Raw genomic sequence first — 15,532 nt, 5'->3', positions numbered from 1 at the left:
TAAGTATTATTAGCAACAACTCAATAATTTCTAGCACAATTTCCTTCCGTGAATGATTTCTACCTTATTCATACATGGCTTAAATTCTCATTCCTTTTTGCACAATACACAAATTTATCTTACCATCAAAGAAGAAAAAAAAACCTTTACAAACTGCATGGTGTAAAGTAAGCTTTTAAAAAATTATCGACACGATTAACGCTAATTATCTATCAATCAAACTATGCCAAGTGGTCGTATACGACTTTCTCGATTAGCCCAGTAAAATTCCGTATGTAGCAATATTGTTGGCTTACACCAAAGCACTGCTTCTAGCATAGATAATATTGGGAGGTTGATGAAATCACAGTAGGCACTGCGTTTCTTTTTGTAAAGATAGATAACTTGTTTTGGTGCATCAGATAAAACATACAATACAAACAATCCTAAGCGGCAGCTCTTATCACTAAAGCCTGCAAATGTGACACTTGGCAACCCAGTGTTCCTGCTAGTAGCAGTGCTTTGCTTACACACTTAAGATTTACAGCTTGAGAAATTCATTTCGTGAAGAGAGTAAAAAAAAATCTATTGCCTCCATTTTCCCCAAATATAGCCTTTATCTTGCTGAGAGCTTAACGAAAAAATCAATTTCTCTTTTTTATGATTTGTGTTATTGATGCTAATAATTACAAGATGCTGTTTATTCGACGAAAAAAAAAAATCCACACGAAATTTCCCCATGTGAAAAGGATGTTACTATGTGCAAAAAAAAAAAAATATTTTTGTCATGGTTATAGATTATTATCGGTTTATATGTTATGTTAACCGAACGGGTTCTACTACACATTTGCGGAAACCAATTTGAAGAGGAAACAGAGAATCATAATTTTTCTTATTTTATTTTTATGATTTTTTTTTTTGGCTGATAGAGATGAATATGGCCTCAATAATGTCAATAATAATGAATTAGATGGGATTTTTATATTTATTTTATTAATAAGTCGACGCCTTCATTGATTGATAATATTCAATTGGTTTACACCCACCGGCTGGGAGTTTCGTATAATTTACGCGAAACTGAAATAGTTAAGCATGAAGTTTAAGAGCTTTGTTAAATTATGGCATATTGGGTTATGGTTAGATGTTTGCATTTGTTAGCTTGTTTAATTTAATCAGATTTTCTTGTGAAATTTCGGGTAAAGTAAATGTGAAGTTTTAGATAAATAAAGAGCATTAGAATTGCAGAGCTATTGAAGATGCAGTTGCGTTTCTCTTCGGATACTCGGCAGCATCCACTGTGGTGGCTAAGACGTTACGTTTACGTTTAATGAGGAATGCAAATGCAAATGATGTCGGTGTATAGAAATGTCTATATTCACTGCTATATTTCGGCTGTCATTTTCTACTCTCTAGTCTACCAACGTTATTTAAACACGAAAATCATCAGCACTATGCATTGAAAAACATAACAGACGACGTTAAATATATGCGGTAGAGAAAAGAGTCAGCCGTATTTCCACTCAGACTTAATTAAATTGGCAAATAGTCCAGTAGTGTAGTTATATTGCACACTCAAACTTAATTTGTAGCAGGTTTATGTGTACTAACTTAGTTGGAATGGAAAGTCCTAAAAACAGGACATGAGTCACTGGGTGGATGAACCATCTTGGACCTTTATAGTCTCAATGGACAGTAGCAATAAAATATAATCGTTGCCATGTTGTCGTCTTTATTGGAGTAACAATGAAATTTTTAATATTATTTTTGAGTGTCGTCCTTGAGCACAGAAACCTCGCTAATCTTCTCTGTATATTCGTTCCGACTGTGCCGAAACAAGAACAATAATTGGTGTGTTTGCCCTTCTGACTGAACTATAACAGGGAAATAGATACGGATTATCACAAGGGATGCATTGGGAAAGTTGTTGATACTAAGTAGTTCAAAGCGTTTGACCATTTTCTCCTCAAACTCGCTCAATTACGTTCATTAAAAATACAAAAAAAAAAACATTTTCTTATCCAGCACAGATTCAAAGATGCAAAACATGTACAAGTTGATGCAATTTATAGTTAACTATTTCTTAATTCAGTCTTCTCAAAGTCTTCCGAAGATAATCACTTTAGAACAAGTCAAGTAATAATAATCTTAATTTTGCACTTACCAAATTGTTATTCAAGAGAAACCTAGAACAATATATGCATAAAGTTAATGCGCTATAGCAAATATTAATGCATGAAATTATGTTACGTTATAGTTGCACCCGGTTTCGAAGGCGGTGTTGAACAATTAGCTTTTAAAATATCACCAGGATCGTATCGTTCTCGTTCGGTGAAGAGCGTTGGTGCCGCATGTGGTAGTTCTGAAAATAGATTATTTTTTTCTTGATCAGATTATAATTTTGCAACTGATTAAAACAACAGCCATATACAAACAAGAGAACTTATCGATGAGCTGTTGTTCTTATGAATATTTCAGTCGATTTTCATGTTCTTTAAGACGGGCTAGTAAACATATTTCGCCAGATGTAGCAAATTTTTGGAAGTTTAGATATTTCAATTTCCGCAATAAGTGCGGTTTGTGATCATAAATACTGTTAAGGCAAACTCGAATGGTAAAAACTGGACTTTCGTGTTGGTTACAAAATCATGAAGAGTTTTTTTTAAAGTTAAATTTGACTACAATACACATCTTTCAATGAGACCATAGTCATCCATTACCTACACTTCCTATAGAAAAATTTTGAGACCGGCTTTGGAGGTTTTGGCACCAAGACCTTTCCAGACATAATGTGTCAGCCTTCAAAAAAATAGTTACGATTTTTTCATGTCGAAATTCATTCGTTATAAATTCATCTGAAAACTGCTTCTTCTGTTGCTTTCGAAACTTTAATATTATGAAGCAACAAAATCAACCACTGCCTGCTTTTCAGAATTCAAATTTCAGGTTAACGAAATTTTCACAAACTGCTCATTGTTCTCAGAGCTGGTCAAACTGCTACAACCAAATCTTTTTTCTGTTGAAAGCTAACACATTCGTGTTCGGAATTGCGGTCGTACATTTTTGGAAAAAGATTCTGGTGGAAAGATATCATCAAAAGTAAACTAAAATCCAATATTTAAAAATCGCCCTAATGTAGGCTTTTCAGCAAAGTGCCGGTGCCTCTTAAACAGATCAATGTATTTTGAAAACGCAGCTGTACGGGCGTTGTACGAATATAGAATAATTGATGTAATCCCAATACTTATATTCCAATTTTTAGTTAACACGTAGGTGATAATGCTCGAGCAGGCATGATTTTTAGAAATTTATTTGGAGGTATTCATCGACTCCCTTAGCACTTTCCGGTGTGCCTTAAGTTGACAAGTCACAATAACCGGCAACGTGAAGGTCAATGATCAGTGGCAAAAAGTGTTAATAAATTTCGGAACATTTCTGTCTAAAGCAGATAAATATGATACCGGCAGCTCAAGCTCCGACTTTGCGAGACTGGCAAAAACGGCATTTCATTTCTCTGGCCGTAAGTAAGTAGCCTCAAGTTACACTGTAAATCTAATTTATCTAATTCTAAAATCTACTTTTTCATAAGCTTAGGAAGTTATTTATCGCATCGACTGATAAATGTTTTTGAGACACTAGATGTGTACATTGTCACTCGAGTCCGCAGGCACATCATATATCTTTAAAAGTACTTAGAGGTCGTTCCCTCAATATTGCAAACAACATTTTCTCAGAAAGTGCAATGAAAATTCTATTTTTTGTAACTGAGCGATCTGCGAAAAGAAAATGTATGATTCATGATGCTGATAATTAGCTATTGTTTATCGGAAAAAGGAAAATTTATAGTTACAGCAGTACAGATATAGAGAGCACTTCACCATTTACAACATGTTTCTCATGAATACTCAATTAATTAAAGTGATAAAAATAAACTTTAGCGACCTAACAAAATTCAAAAGATAAATGTTGCTCCAACTTAAAACGAATCTTCCTAAAGTTTTAATTAGCACTTATGCAAATGTCATTCTTTCTGCACCTGTACTCTTTGGAATCGAGAATTAAGCAAACAACTTTGATCTAGAAGCATCACCGAAAGAGCCTCCATCTAAATGGTGGTGTCGTTTTTATTTAAATTTAAATGAAGTTACCGCGTAAATATATATAACCCGTTTTCATTGTGCATGATTTTCAAATAAAATATTTTTGATTGACTCCATTATTACGAAAGATATTTTTTTTTTCTGTTTAAATATTAATTCCGTTTGTCATTAAAATTTATTAAAATTTGCTCACATGGTAATTGACAAGCAGAATTAATAAATTTCGAATAATCCATTTGATTGGCAGCACTTTTTTTACGCCTAAAAAAGCTTCCTGTATCAACTTTTGACCTCAATAAATAAATTTAAACTTTAAATAATAAATTGCAAAAGAAATTAAAAATTGTGTCCAAAATTCATGGGAAAAAAGTTTTTATACGAGAATACATCTGGTTTATTATTAAACGATGAAATTGTTTTATTTATAGATTAACTGGATATTATTGGAATAATTCCATATGAAAATATTATAATTCATGAATGGACTTACAGCAAACTAATTATAACTTCCATCATTGGCTGCGATTTACATCCAGTTTTATTTGCATGCGATGCTCAACACTGTCATACATAACCATAACTGAATTGTGGCAATAAAATTGATGTCTTTTGTGGAATGAATTTAATTAAAATCGAGTACGATGTGATGGAAGTTATAATTCATTCACTGTATCTCGTTTTTCGATAAATTTACATTTTTGTTTAGATATGCAAATCCTTGCGAGTATTTGTGAATATTTGAAAGCTTTTCCAACTCCCCCCATTGTGTTCTATTTTCCAACTTTGTTCTACCTTTTGGAAATTTGTCCTACTGTCCAGCGTAACTTTGCGTAAATATTATCAATGGAATGGAAGTCTAAAAAATCGAAATACGCGACGAAAGTATGAAACGGATATACTTTAGTTTTGGACCGAAGGACATACAAATATTTGTAAATCGGTCCATCGGTCATACCTGTTTCATATTTTATTTGGAAAGACAATAATATGAAGAAGGATTATAGTAGCCAGTTCGGCACTGGAATATATGATTCCTAACTTAATTGCCAACCTCTCACTTTGTAAAATGTTCTACTACCTTCCTACTATTCTTTTCGATACGAAATTTTGAATGAAATTATCTTCATTCGTAAACTTTCGCTTAGTGAATTAGATCAATAACTGAACAAAATTGTAATGATGATGCAATGATAACAATTAGAAATTGCTGTTCGGTAGACTTTGGTAATTCTCTATCGACACTAATGTGTACAATTCATAATGCCATTGAATAATTTAATTAAATGAATCCACTGAAACTCAAGTTTTTTTAGATGACGTAGGTGGATTCAATGACTTAGAGAATAATAGTCATGTTCATCTTCGAATTCACTTCGTTTTACTTCATCCCCCTCCTCCCAGGATCCACTGTTCTTAGGGAAAGTCATGTACTTCTCGCCCCACTTTGAACTCATTCCACAACTGTCTAAAATTCAAGGCAATAAGAACTTCCTCCGATAAGGTAAATAATTGTGACTTGTGTTAATTCGATAACTTTGTATGTGAAAAGAGAGTTGTCCTGTGTAAACTGGTTATTTCATGTAAAATTGGGAAAATGATTTCCCATATTCTCTTGAATTTTCCCGCATTTTTTTACAAGTTTTTCCATATTTTTATTACTTTTTACAAAAAAATGTTAGGAAAATCTGGGAAAAAAATGGAACGTTATAATCGCCAAATCACGGTTAAATAGCAGACCGTTAATAGCTATTTATTTTCAAACAGTCAGGACAGTGCAACATGAATTTGCTTCAGCTGTTTTTCAGCTGATCCAAACATACGATCAAAACTGGTTACATGGTTAAATCTGCTACACGCACGCGCGTGGTTGTTGTAAAACAATATAAAATGACGTATAAACAGTTTTGATTGTTCACTGCTTCTAACTGTGTAAATTTACACGCACTAGTAATGATTTTTGCGTGCACAAATCACAATTCGTTACCTTATAATGGGTCGTCTTTTTTTTTAAATTTCGAATCAAGGATTTAAACGAAACATTCACAGACGGCGTTTTTCTCCGCGTTGAAAATATCAGTAACCTCTGAACCATTATTTCGTTGCTTTCACTTCCAATAATTTGCAACGAAAACTTTATCAAGTAGGCAAATGTTAAACGTTTATTCAGTTTATTATATTTTATATATAAATACCCTCGGTCTATGTCAAATAAATCGGTTCTTTAAATATAGCGACTAAATACAAATATTGTATGTGTATCATATATATATATATACATATACCGCAACCGACACCGCAAGCAAGTTCAACACGACCAATCGATATCTATAATAGTTTCTAGGACAACCGGTACAATAAACAAAGGAAAATACTTTGGCACTCAGTCGAATTTCAGCACCATACACTTTTATCCATTCAACATTGACGTAACAACCATTGACACATCCAGAGGAACAAGTCATTCTTTCAAAGTATAAAAAAAATAAGAGGAAAAAACCCGTTTAATTTATTTTTTCCGAGTTTTCATCCGTTTTTCCCTTTTGTGTTCAAAAATGCTTGTGTATGACTGTGTACGTATATTATATCTGAAAAAAAAACCGACTTGTGTGCAAACACTCAAAATGTAAAATCTAATAAATTTTTGAACGTGCTCGAAAACAGCCATACAACAAAAAAGTATTCCAGTTTAACTGGGAGCTAATTTATAGCGAAAATAATTTCGTGAGTTTGCAGTAATTCACCTTTATTACACTTCTTAAATATTCTTTAAATATAATTAAGGCTCTGCAATTTTCGAGTGTGTAAATGTATAGTTTCTTGGTCGGTTTATACGGTGTGTGTGTATATATATAGATGTTACCGACACGGAATATATAACCATTTTTCCTCTTTTTGCTTGTTTTATGGATATATATTTTCTTATTACATTTTTTTATTATTATTTTTGTTTCTCATCAGCTTCCCAACGTGTATATACATCCAACGGTTTTATTGGTACATTGGCATTTTCGCATATTACATGTGTAAGGACTAAAAGGGCTCTTTTTATTTCTATTCGTGGAAGTTTATGAAGGGAACACACATTGGAATATAAATCATCGAAATGGTTCAATGGCAAATGTACTGTCCGGAACAAATAATTGTTCCACAAAAATTTCCAAATATATTGAAAACATATGCGAAAGGTAAGTTTTCTCCGAATTTGCATTTAATATTTATTCGAGCATAAACATTTTTACTCTCTATAGTCCGTAAATCAATGAGTCGTAATTTTACCCATAGCAAAATGAAAATGAAAAAAAAAAAATAATAAAAAATAAAATAAAATATGAAGTGAAGTTTGCGAGAGAAAAAGCACACACACTCACACATTTTAAAATTTTTGTTGTACCTACTTTAATGTATAGATGCTTCTGAAACCAAGGGCTATTGATCATTTTTTTCCAATTTAATTTTTATGGTCGAATAACCGTCCTTTTCGTGTGTATAGTCCAATTTTTAACACACCAAACATTTTTTTTTATTACTACTCTCCCATTTACATATATTATATTTATATTGTAGATGAAACATTTTAAATAGCTTTTCTGAGGTTTTTTCCATTCCATTCACTCCATTTTAAATCTGAATAACTTTATGTCGCATACATGTATAGTATATGCGATATGATATATCCTGCCCATGTGTACCCATGTAACCCATGAACAAAACTATTATTATCCTTTACATAACTTATACTTATACAATGTTTAATACACTTCCCAAATATAATTCTAAAATATAAAATATGTGCAAATCTAACCCATAACATAATTGACATTAGATTAATTTTCTAGCTGTAATTAGAACACAACCGTACGATTTATTGCGATGGTCAGCCGCCTATTTCAGATGTCTGGCATTAAATTTACCACCTCCAGTTAAAGTACGATTGGAGAAGGAAAGTCGATTCGGTAAATTGACCAAAGGATACCTACGAGTTTTGGTGGAGCAGGTTTGTTATGATATCCTCATTTTCTATTTATATATGGTCGGTTATATTGTGTGGACAATAAGGAATAATAGTAATAAAGTGTTACAGAGTTTCGTGTAAAACGACAGCACATTAATTTTGTTAATAGTTTTCGTAGAATTTTTTGAAAGAAAATTGACAGAGAAAATTTCTTATATTTTTATCATAGGGGCCATATTAGGGTGGGTCGCATTTAACAATTGATTTTCCTTCCACGCATATAATCACTGAGTTTTTGTTGCATAAAAAAAATAATCTCCAGACGGATTTTTTTGTAGAGGTAGTTGAGGGAGTGCCAATATAATTCTGAATAATTTCTACAATGTGTGAGAATAAAACATTATTATTGACTCAGAACAACAATGTAGTTCGAACTGGTATCCTCAACACACCCTTCATGATGCCTTATTTTGCCAAAATGTGTTTTATCGGAAGTAAAAGAAAAAATTTTTGTATAAAACTTTTTAGGCCGGAAGAACTCTGAGTTCTTCTGAGTTCTCATTCCCCAATATACATTATTGAGCTAATAATCACAGTCAAAAAAGATGTTTTTATCTCAAACATGTTGTTTTAGTTCAATATTATATGTGTTCATTTACTCTTCTACCACAAAATAAAATCTTTGTGGAGTTACGCGGGTAGACAAATCCAAAAACGTCTTCTATAAAATGGGTTCACATTTTTCTCTTCTATAAAAATTGTGCGCGACCCACGCTAATAATCATAGCGTTCATAACGATATAGCGTTAATAAAAGTGGGGAAAAAGACAGGTGGAAAATTCATGAAAAATGGGGTTTGGTATCGTTCATAAAATTTGTAAATTGTTCTAAGTCCTTCCCATCCATTTCCAAATTTTACTATATTAGAGTTAAACGTTCATAGTAGCGGTCTAGCTACACACACGCAACGATGTCCAAAAATAGTACATGTACTTTAAAGAGAGTACGGATGGGAAAAAATATTCGGCTAGAGTTTTCTCGGCAGAAAAGGAATCAGGCTGATTTTTAAATTATATATCAATTTAGCAGTAGATGTGACATCTCATATAATATTTATGAATGCTTCGTTACGCGTGTCGATGAATAAAACGTCGGCATATTGATCATAATTAACTATTTTTTTAACGAAAAACTCGTATATGTACCATTATGCGAACGAACAATGTTCCTGACAGAAAATAATTATCGGGTCAACAAAAATTATTAACCTGCCATTTAGTGTATGGTATATGATAATTATGTGGAAATTTCCATATTATTTGAATATGTCGGTTGGTGGGTTAATAATCAACTTTGTCTGGCATTTTTTGGAATTGCTGATTCTGCGAAAACGTTTTTCAAATAAACCGCTAGATACATAAATTATAACACTAATGTATTTCTAAATATTAAACGCCCACAAATCGATTCCACTGAAATGATTCACGAGCGCCACTAATAGAATAAAAGTTCGATTAGTATAACTAACCAAGTTCGTTGATTTATTATTTACTTTTGTCGAAGTTTTCACTTTAATTTAAAGGAAAAATGTAGAGGAAAAAAGATCAGTTTCTGTTTTATATACTTATATGTGGAAGAAAATCTCTTTTCAATGAAAACTAAACAGAGACAGAACGTAAAGATGCCGGTTATTTCAGAGACAAGCAAGGAATATAAAAAATTGAAGAAAACATTTCTTATTGCACGCCACATACGAAAGGTGACCATTACGTGACAATTTGCTCCGTGTGAAAGTAATCCATTTCATGAAAAATATTTTACGTGAATTGTGACAATTAAGTTACGCATGGAACACGCAATAAACCCGAATATGGATGCTGCTACGTTATTCATTAATTGGGAAACAACTTTGTGATACTCGCAAACTCGTGTGTTTCTGAGCAAAGTTGCTTCGGTAACTATTTTTTCCTACAAGTGTAGTTGTACTGTTGTATATCTCTCGGCTTGGATACACATACTCTATAGTTGTCAATACGACAGCTACCGAAGTTTGTTGTTGCTCAAACACACACTTGTGAGTTTGATTTTATTACAAAATTGTTACCTAATGTAATGAATCGCTTTCGCAGCATCCCAAGTAATCATTTATTTTTCCAAACAAGGAATAAGTTTGATTTCAAATTCAAATCGTTTTTAAGAATTGTCTTTAGGATTAAAACTTTTATCGACATCGACCAACGAAAAAAAGCTGTGGGCTGCAGCAAAGGGTTGTTGAAAATAATAGCATTAAAAAGAACTATTTGATTCTAACTGATAATAGGCTTGTCGTAGCCTTCATTAAAAGGTTAGAAAAGTCAAATAATTGCTACGTTTAAATTGATTAAAGCGTTCAAACGGAATATATCGAAAACAATCCTCAAGTCTTAAGTATCGAAGTCAGTTAAATTTAATGGAAAATTAATTTCTTTTCACAAGTTTATTCTGTGCCTGGTGAAACTTTTGTTTTTCCACTAATGTGACAAACTCAAAGAATGGTGACAAAATACAAAATCATTTTATGAATAATTCCGACAAAACTTGAGATGCGATGATTTATCGCCAAGTTTTGCACTTGAATTCAACATACCATACATTTGTAAACAGACAATTATTTTTCTATAACGCAGACAAACTTTTTTTTAGAAATTTATCCCCATTCAAAAAATTTGAAACTGCGATCACGAATACATGAAGCGACCACTTTTACCATTGATCGTGCCTTCGAGAGCCGAAAACTTCAAAAATTTTGATATTCGGCTTTGATGAAGAACATGGTTGGTACATAGCTTTTGGTATCGCTGTAATTGCTTTGCTATTGTCATAATATCACAATAATCCTCGTTGCTTCGCTGAAAGACTTATTACCTAGAGTCGGTTATTGAATCGGTATGGTATTCTGGTGTAGTACCTCGGCAGAAAAAAAGAATTCCATTTTATTTTAATGGATTTTTCCGCATAAAAAAACCATTTAAGACAATTTAAAAGAACAGAAGTAGGTTGATATGCTTTTGTTTTGTACCAAATAGCAGATTTTTACCCCACTAATAAGCCAACAGTTATATTTTACAGAAAATGCAGAATTCTATTTATATTGCAATTTCCATAGAAATGTGTGTGAGTATAGTGCATAGGTATTCGAGTAATTAAGCCATTGACTTTTAATGCATTCCATGGAAAATATAGTGGAAATGTATGTTAAGGAGACTCCGATTTCGTTTTCAGCATTCTATTTTCTGAAGAGTCAATCAAACATTATTTGCTTAATTTTCTTTTAAAAACTTTGGTGAAAGAAAGTAGCATTAACAACGCAAACAACTTTCTCTTACATTTCGCTTTTCTTTTCTGTAAACCAGTTGGGAAAAGGATTCTTCGTTCAGCGGGATGTGCTTCAAAACTCGTGGACAACACTATCGCTGCCGGAAGAAGATCTACTCAAATTTCTGTCATTATGTCGAATGTTACATTGGTCTCAGATACATTGGTTGGAACTATTTGCTGTCATGGTTGGATCACTCAATGACGTAAGTGAACATCAATTACTTAAAAAAATTTACCATCGTTGGTACTAACAGCAATGTTGCACCAGAATTTCCAGTCAACAGTACAAATGCTGTTTGAACTACTAACCGATGATCCAGAAGGTGGCCCTAGCCCGATTCCGAGCTGGATGTTCAACGTTTGTTATTCCTTTATAGCGAAAATGGATTGTTCCAGGCCACAATCGTTTGTAAATGGGAGAAAAGTGTTGTAAATTTCAGCTACCCCGACAACAGCATGATCGTTGAATATATATTCTATGTAATTTCCAGAGGAGATAACAAACTTGAAGACGAGAACATAGAGCCAGATCCACCGAAAATTTATTCACTTGATCTCTTCCGTTATGCTCTGATCGAAAGATTTATCCAAAATGAGCAATACAGACAGTTCGAGGTAAGCATCCAAATAGATTGTTAAATACAATTCGATTTAGTAAGATTAAAATTAGCAGGAGAATGATACGTTTGACGCTGAGTCGCAAAAAAGTTTCTTTTCGAATCATACAAATGTGACCACATCGTTCAACTTTGTTGGACTCGATGAACGAGAGAATGTGGCTAATCAAGCCAAAGATTTCAAAAGTGTTTTGGTTTTTCTAGATGAGGTAATCATTGCCTATTTATGTGAAATTTCTGATTTTTTAAAAAAGTAATTCGTCATCCAATAGGCACAAAGAGAAACGTGGACCAAGTTCAACGATCGCGAAAAAAAGGATAAAATCATTCAACATTTACTGATTGAAAATAAGGTTAAGAAAGCTATTGACACTCCGCGCAACAAAGATAATGCTTCCGAAGCAGCAATGGATGAAAGTGCACCTTCCACTGTACGTACGGGTCTCAGTGCCAGTATGAAATTCATTGGCAACTTGAAAAACCCGTACGAAGGTACTAATAAAATACCGGACACCGATTGCGTTTTGATGGCTTTAAGCAAAGTAAGTTTGTCTGTGGGAATACATTCATGTTTGCAGACGATTCAAATATTTGTTAACATTTAGGAACAAAAGAATACTCTCCGCAATGTAACCAAACGTCAAACCGGCGACGAAAGAATCAAAGAAGAATTATTCCGGGATTTGTCAACTGCCAGAGATGCACAGAACGCTGACAATGCCTCTGAAAGTGAGCAACATGCGAACAGCGTCGATTTAACCAAGGGCCTAGAGCTACCATGGGCATGGATGTATCAATTCGCTGCAGTGCCTCAAAGTGAAAAATCTTATAATTTTGTTGAAGATGACTCCACTCCAACGGACCGAACTCCGAATCTTTTAACGGATGGAAGTTTTGATTTTTGTGCTGGTCATTTCAAAGACGATGTTTCCGACTTCGATGAACCGCCACTTCAAACTGGCAAAACGGACGATACCGATGAAAAATTTGTTGTAGTTATGGGTCTGATTGATGATCTGATGGAAGAAATTGGTACTGCCATCAGTAAAGGAAATTGTGATATCAAAAATGTAGAGAGCATATGCTCAGTTATGTCTGGAAATCGGTTCGATGGTAAGAAGGATCCGATTAAAGTGATTACTGAAGTGTTGCAACAAGCTGATGAGAGTAAAACTCAGTTTGAAAATGTGGACGAATTGGGAAAGTACTTGAAGGAGAAATGTTCAATTGATCCGTTGAGCAAGAGACTAATGGAATGCGATATACCGATTGACGAAAACATCGCAACTAAGGTCGTACCCGACGACATGATATTGGGATTAGTCGAGCCAAATGCGGAAACAACTGAATCCGCTGTGTTGGAAAATCAAAACGGTGATAGTCGACACTCTCCAGTGAGTATTACATCCGAAGAGCGTAGAGAAAACATACGCATGGTTGACGGCTTTATAACAGACGCTATCGACGAAATACCAGAATCGGATAGAGAAAGCGACGAAAAATGTTTACCAACATTCAATTGTGATATGCCAGCTCTACCGGGTATTGGACAAGCATGCTCACCAAAAACAATGGATGCTTTTCTCGTTTATATTCTATCACAAGCTCGCGCTGAAAAGGGTATGGTTTATCCACGTTTTCTGAAAGAACCAAATTGTCCGGCTATGATGAATAGTTTAAATTAGCAACGTAGACTTTCGCACAACCTAAAATTTATACCAATCACTGTGTTTTTGTCGGTAATCTATATTTCATGTTGCCATTTTCCAATAAATCAAATTATTAGCAGAGAAAAATTGTGGGTTTAATTTACGTCCGTTATTGTCTGCACGAAGAAAAAAAAAGGAGAAGAACGAAACGGAACTTCGTCTACACTGTTCTACCATACCTTATAGCAGCAAGCCTTCAACAAACAAATGATGCTATCCCTTTAATCGACTTTTCTCTTAAAAATGTGTTGAAATCAATCTGTGTGGTCTGAACCATCGTTGATATATTGGAGTACATGGCAAAGGCAAAGAATTTGCTTTATCTTAGCACGAGATTTGTAACGTATTCGTGATTAATAGGGAATGGCAGATATATTATATTTCCTTAAATGGAAAGTTCAATCGCCAATGTATCTTTGTTGTGGGCGTGCAAATGATTTGAGGAAGAAAAAGAAAACATTTACGAATATATTGCAGGATTACGGGCGACTTAAGAAATGTGTACTCGGTTGCCTGTCAGTTGTAATATTATTTTGGCATCATTTTCGTGATGTTTTTGGATCCATACTACTACACATACCACACATATCGATCGGGACAGATGACGAAAAATAACTTATAGAAATGAGAAACGGTCAAACACGCAACGTGACCCCGATATAGTTTAACCTTTCACATGCGGTCATATCAGCAGTGTTACTTTTGGATCTATTACTTCATTTGATCTAATTAGTTTAAGAGATTGATTTCAAATCTTTTACTTCATTTGTTTTGAACATGTTTTTTTGCTGTATATAGTCAAAGATTGAAGTTAATTCCTGAAGTCGTTCTTGATACGATAACAGATGATAGTCGTCCGTAACAGGTTATATGCTATTGAGTTGTCGAATTGTTTCAATTGGATTTCTGTAAATTTCTTAATTCCTATAACCAAACCGAAAAATTGAAATTGGTACACGACCGGTGCATTACTTTTGTTCCACATGAACCGGCTCTAAATTTTCTCCTGGATTAGCGTAATAAATATGTAAAAACAAACTGTTGCGGTCAAATCTGAAATTAGTGTTTTTTCCAAATTTATCGCCTTTACATCTTCCAAACCACCGCGTACACCGTATAACGTTCAGTATCGGTACGTATGCCACACATGGTACGCTACAACATTGCACATCATTGATTATAAGTCTTCGTGCGCCCATCAATGGACAGTATTGAGTATTGAGCTGTGTGGTGCTAACAACAATTATTATTTTAGTATTCTACAGCATTGCCAGTCTAATAGCAGTGTGTTTTTTTGGTCGGTACACCACAACTCTATTAGAACCATACATAAACTTTCATTACACTGTGTTCTCATATAACGGGCAAACGAAAAATTCAAAACTAAAGATTTATCGTTTTGTATATAAAAAGATGCACTGCCATATTTTAGTAACAAAGCTTATGGCATGAAATGCAGTATACGTGTTTAGTAGGTGTACAGAGGCAATGGTTAAGAAATAGATTTTCAGGTGAAAACGATTTTTGAATACAGAAACGATTATAAACCTTCTTTAAATATGAAATAGAAATGTATTTTTGTGCATGAATAAAAATGCAGAGCTCTCAACTACATACAGTGAACTCGTACGTTCACTTTATGCACTTGTCTAGTAAATATTTCTAGGAACATTTTATAATGTTGCTATAAATATGAAAGAAAAACACCTGTCCAACCCCAGGAAGAAGAGCAAAAAAAAACAAAAATATATCAATGCTGCATTACATTCTACGGTGGAACATGTTTTTTCGAAAAAAAAAAAAAAAATATTTTACCGCGTC

The 15,532-nt window shown here is 33.7% G+C and overlaps 2 protein-coding genes across 5 annotated transcripts in view; one reads left to right on the top strand and one right to left on the bottom strand.

Moving 5' to 3' along the window:
• LOC119068518 overlaps positions 1–15,532 on the bottom strand; it is a 156,957-nt gene that overhangs the window by 99,372 nt on the left and 42,053 nt on the right. The window contains exons 5-6 of the mRNA XM_037172124.1: positions 2,227–2,338; positions 2,141–2,162 (exon numbers count right to left, since the gene is read on the bottom strand). Coding sequence (XP_037028019.1) covers positions 2,141–2,162; positions 2,227–2,338 — 134 coding nt within the window. The remainder of the gene's footprint in view (positions 1–2,140; positions 2,163–2,226; positions 2,339–15,532) is intronic.
• On the top strand, positions 6,103–13,798 carry LOC119068515. Of its 4 annotated transcripts, XM_037172119.1 has the most exons (10): positions 6,105–6,646; positions 6,738–6,797; positions 7,035–7,261; positions 7,913–8,070; positions 11,421–11,588; positions 11,654–11,814; positions 11,877–12,000; positions 12,056–12,211; positions 12,275–12,544; positions 12,608–13,798. In XM_037172119.1, the coding sequence occupies exons 3-10, from the start codon at positions 7,180–7,182 to the stop codon at positions 13,685–13,687; spliced, it is 2,199 nt and encodes a 732-aa protein (XP_037028014.1). In that variant the 5' UTR covers positions 6,105–6,646; positions 6,738–6,797; positions 7,035–7,179; the 3' UTR covers positions 13,688–13,798. The 4 variants fall into 4 exon arrangements, with proteins under 4 accessions (XP_037028017.1, XP_037028014.1, XP_037028015.1 ...); XM_037172122.1 differs by having other exon boundaries at positions 6,103–6,797; positions 12,059–12,211; XM_037172120.1 differs by lacking the exon at positions 6,738–6,797 and having other exon boundaries at positions 6,105–6,547.

The sequence above is a fragment of the Bradysia coprophila genome, assembly GCF_014529535.1.
Source record: "Bradysia coprophila strain Holo2 chromosome X unlocalized genomic scaffold, BU_Bcop_v1 contig_185, whole genome shotgun sequence".
Classification (NCBI taxonomy): Eukaryota; Metazoa; Arthropoda; class Insecta; order Diptera; family Sciaridae; genus Bradysia; species Bradysia coprophila.
Note: the sequence above shows the minus strand (reverse complement) of the source record. Positions and strands in the feature narration are given on the sequence as shown.